The 2,500-nt window shown below is 42.9% G+C and overlaps 1 protein-coding gene across 1 annotated transcript in view; it reads right to left on the reverse strand.

Moving 5' to 3' along the window:
• Window positions 1-1,718, reverse strand: part of LOC134466819 (kelch domain-containing protein 1-like) — a 34,173-nt gene extending 32,455 nt beyond the window's left edge. Inside the window, exons 1-2 of the mRNA XM_063220706.1 lie at window positions 1,014-1,718; window positions 646-716 (exon numbers count right to left, since the gene is read on the reverse strand). Coding sequence (XP_063076776.1) covers window positions 646-716; window positions 1,014-1,130 — 188 coding nt within the window. The 5' untranslated portion in view covers window positions 1,131-1,718. The remainder of the gene's footprint in view (window positions 1-645; window positions 717-1,013) is intronic.
• Window positions 1,719-2,500: the final 782 nt, after the last annotated feature.

The following is a 2,500-nucleotide window of genomic DNA, read 5'->3' on the forward strand; positions in this document are numbered from 1 at the left end:
AGAGAGAGAGAGAGAGAGAGAGAGAGAGAGAGAGAGAGAGAGAGAACGAGAGAGGAGAGAACGAGAGAGAGCGAGTGAGAACGAGAGAGAGCGAGAGAAAGACAGAAAGAAAGAAAGAGGGAGAAAGAAAGAGAGAGAGAGAAAGAAAGAAAGAAAGAAAGAAAGAAAGAAAGAAAGAAAGAAAGAAAGAAAGAAAGAAAGAAAGAAAGAAAGAAAGACACCAGAAAATAGCCCAGGTTAAATAAAAAAACAGCAGGGGGAGAGAGAGAAGTTGCAAAATGACTGAAGAGAAGCTGGTCATGTCACTTATTGCAAAAACAACATAGGCTACGTCTATTCTATAGCCCTCCAACACCCACTTCCTTGACTGGCTACATAGGCTACAGTGAGTGACTATCTAGCACTAAAGCAAAACTGTAGGCCTAGACTGGTCTGGTTTCAAAACAAATGGCTGAAAAATAGTTTTCTGTCTGTCACTTTTAGAGTAGAATTACAAGTGGGTTGTTGAGAGAGGAGGGGGGGGGGGGTCACCAATGACAACACAATTTTCTGTACGTTCTGGGTCTATATAATAAATAACGAGACTGGTATTCGGATCGATTCAGACCATGCTTTGTGAATACGAAATCAAATATCTCGGCTTACCACACTCCACTTTCCATATCATACAGCCACATCTCGTCACTGGGCAGTGTAACTTCTTCTCCGTCCACCGTCTGAGGGGAAATTGATTAAAATGTGTCACACATTAGCTTTAGTTAGAACTGTCTCAACAATCGACAAGGACGTTCGCCGCAACATTCTGGCTTTCCCTCCAAGACAATTCAAATGAAATCAATTACTCCATCCAAATGAGGTAGACTTGCAGAAAGCACTAACTGAAAGGCATTCTGTGCCTTTAGGTTGTGCACCACTGTGTGTGGTGTAAAAAACAGAGGAGTTGGGGGGAAATCCAAAGTGTCTATGGAGGCTGCATGGAGTATCAGCAGCATCACAGAGTCGGCTCGACTCACCTGACATCCTCCCCACACGTAAAGAGTGTTGCCATTCACCACTGCCGTGTGGTCGCTTCGTCCCAGCGCCGTTTGGGTCTCAACTTCTGCAACTCTGGACCCGGTAGTGATCTCCATGAGGCAAAACAAAAAAACAACAACAATGCGGCAACAGCTGCCGAGCTTGAGGCAAAATTGAGAAGTGCGACGAGAGGAGAGGAGAGGAGAGGAGAGGGCGACGTTCACCTGCTGTGGCGGAGAGGAGGTATGCTAAACAGGAAATGTGGCACAGATGATTTGAAGGCTGGGAGGAGGAGAGGGAGTTGAACGGGGCGGGCAGCGAAAGCGCCTGAGTGCGTGCGACAGGACAAGGCGCTTTAGATGTGTGGAAAATCTATTTTTCTTGGATTATATAGCCTACTCTGCTAAACCCCCTCGGCTGCCAAAGAACGTAAATAACACAACGATGTCACGCGTGGCTTGATACGGAAAAGAATGCGACTAAATTTAGCCCCAGGTCTCAGCTGCGCGTCAAAATCAATTAAGCAAATCTATTGGTCCAGGTAAGACACCTTAGCGGGAAAAAATGAATGCAATTCCAACTGCATTCCAACTACATTTCTGACTCAGACAGTGAATAATTATTAGGCCCACTTCATGTTAACAGTGACTAGGCCAAGGCACCGTTTTAAAAAATCTCAAAATGAGGATACAAAAATCTTTGGGGGAAACTTGTGGGCGCTGTTATTCTACCACGTCACAATAAACTGTGTCGAGCGGGCGATAAACAAGGGCTAGGCTACTGATTCTGAATAAAGAATGAAGGAAAACTCAAGCCTAGGCTACTGTTCTTGAAAATTAGAATTCTGGTCAAAATCTGATATTTCAGTTTTGTTTGTTTGTTTGTCTGACTTTTGGCTTGGGTAGGCTTCTCAATCATATTCTCAACCTATCGTCTTTAGTGGTGCCTGTTTGTAAAAGGTTATTGTCAGATAGGCCTACCATTAAGCTACAGAAAAAAAACATGACCTAATGTGGAATCCTACATGTGAAATATAATTGTACTACCGTTTCTGTGCTCTATGAGGCACTGTTTCACACTATGAATCCGCTATGAATCACGTCATCACATAAAATGTAATAATGAGAATTCACCAGCAGGTGTCGCCATCCGACAACCTGGGGCAGAGCTGACAACAACACCAGTGTGTGACGTAATACCCACATCACCTGATAAACAAATTACAGTTTAGTAACTCATGTCATGACAGTAATGGCCTAACGAGCAGAAATATGTGGAACATTACAAATGGACTCAATCAATAGGATATAGACCAAACAAATAAATTGCTGATGAAACATAAGAAATATAAAGAGACAACAAGAAAGTATAACGTTATCTTCTAGCATTTTTAAGAGCCTTTAGTTACACATTCATAGCAAAAAAAGAGCTCTCCTTCAAAGCTGTTTGTATCATTGTCCTTTTTGTGGGGGCATTTCTTGCATAA

Source organism: Engraulis encrasicolus, chromosome 17 (genome assembly GCF_034702125.1).
Source record: "Engraulis encrasicolus isolate BLACKSEA-1 chromosome 17, IST_EnEncr_1.0, whole genome shotgun sequence".
Classification (NCBI taxonomy): domain Eukaryota; kingdom Metazoa; phylum Chordata; class Actinopteri; order Clupeiformes; family Engraulidae; genus Engraulis; species Engraulis encrasicolus.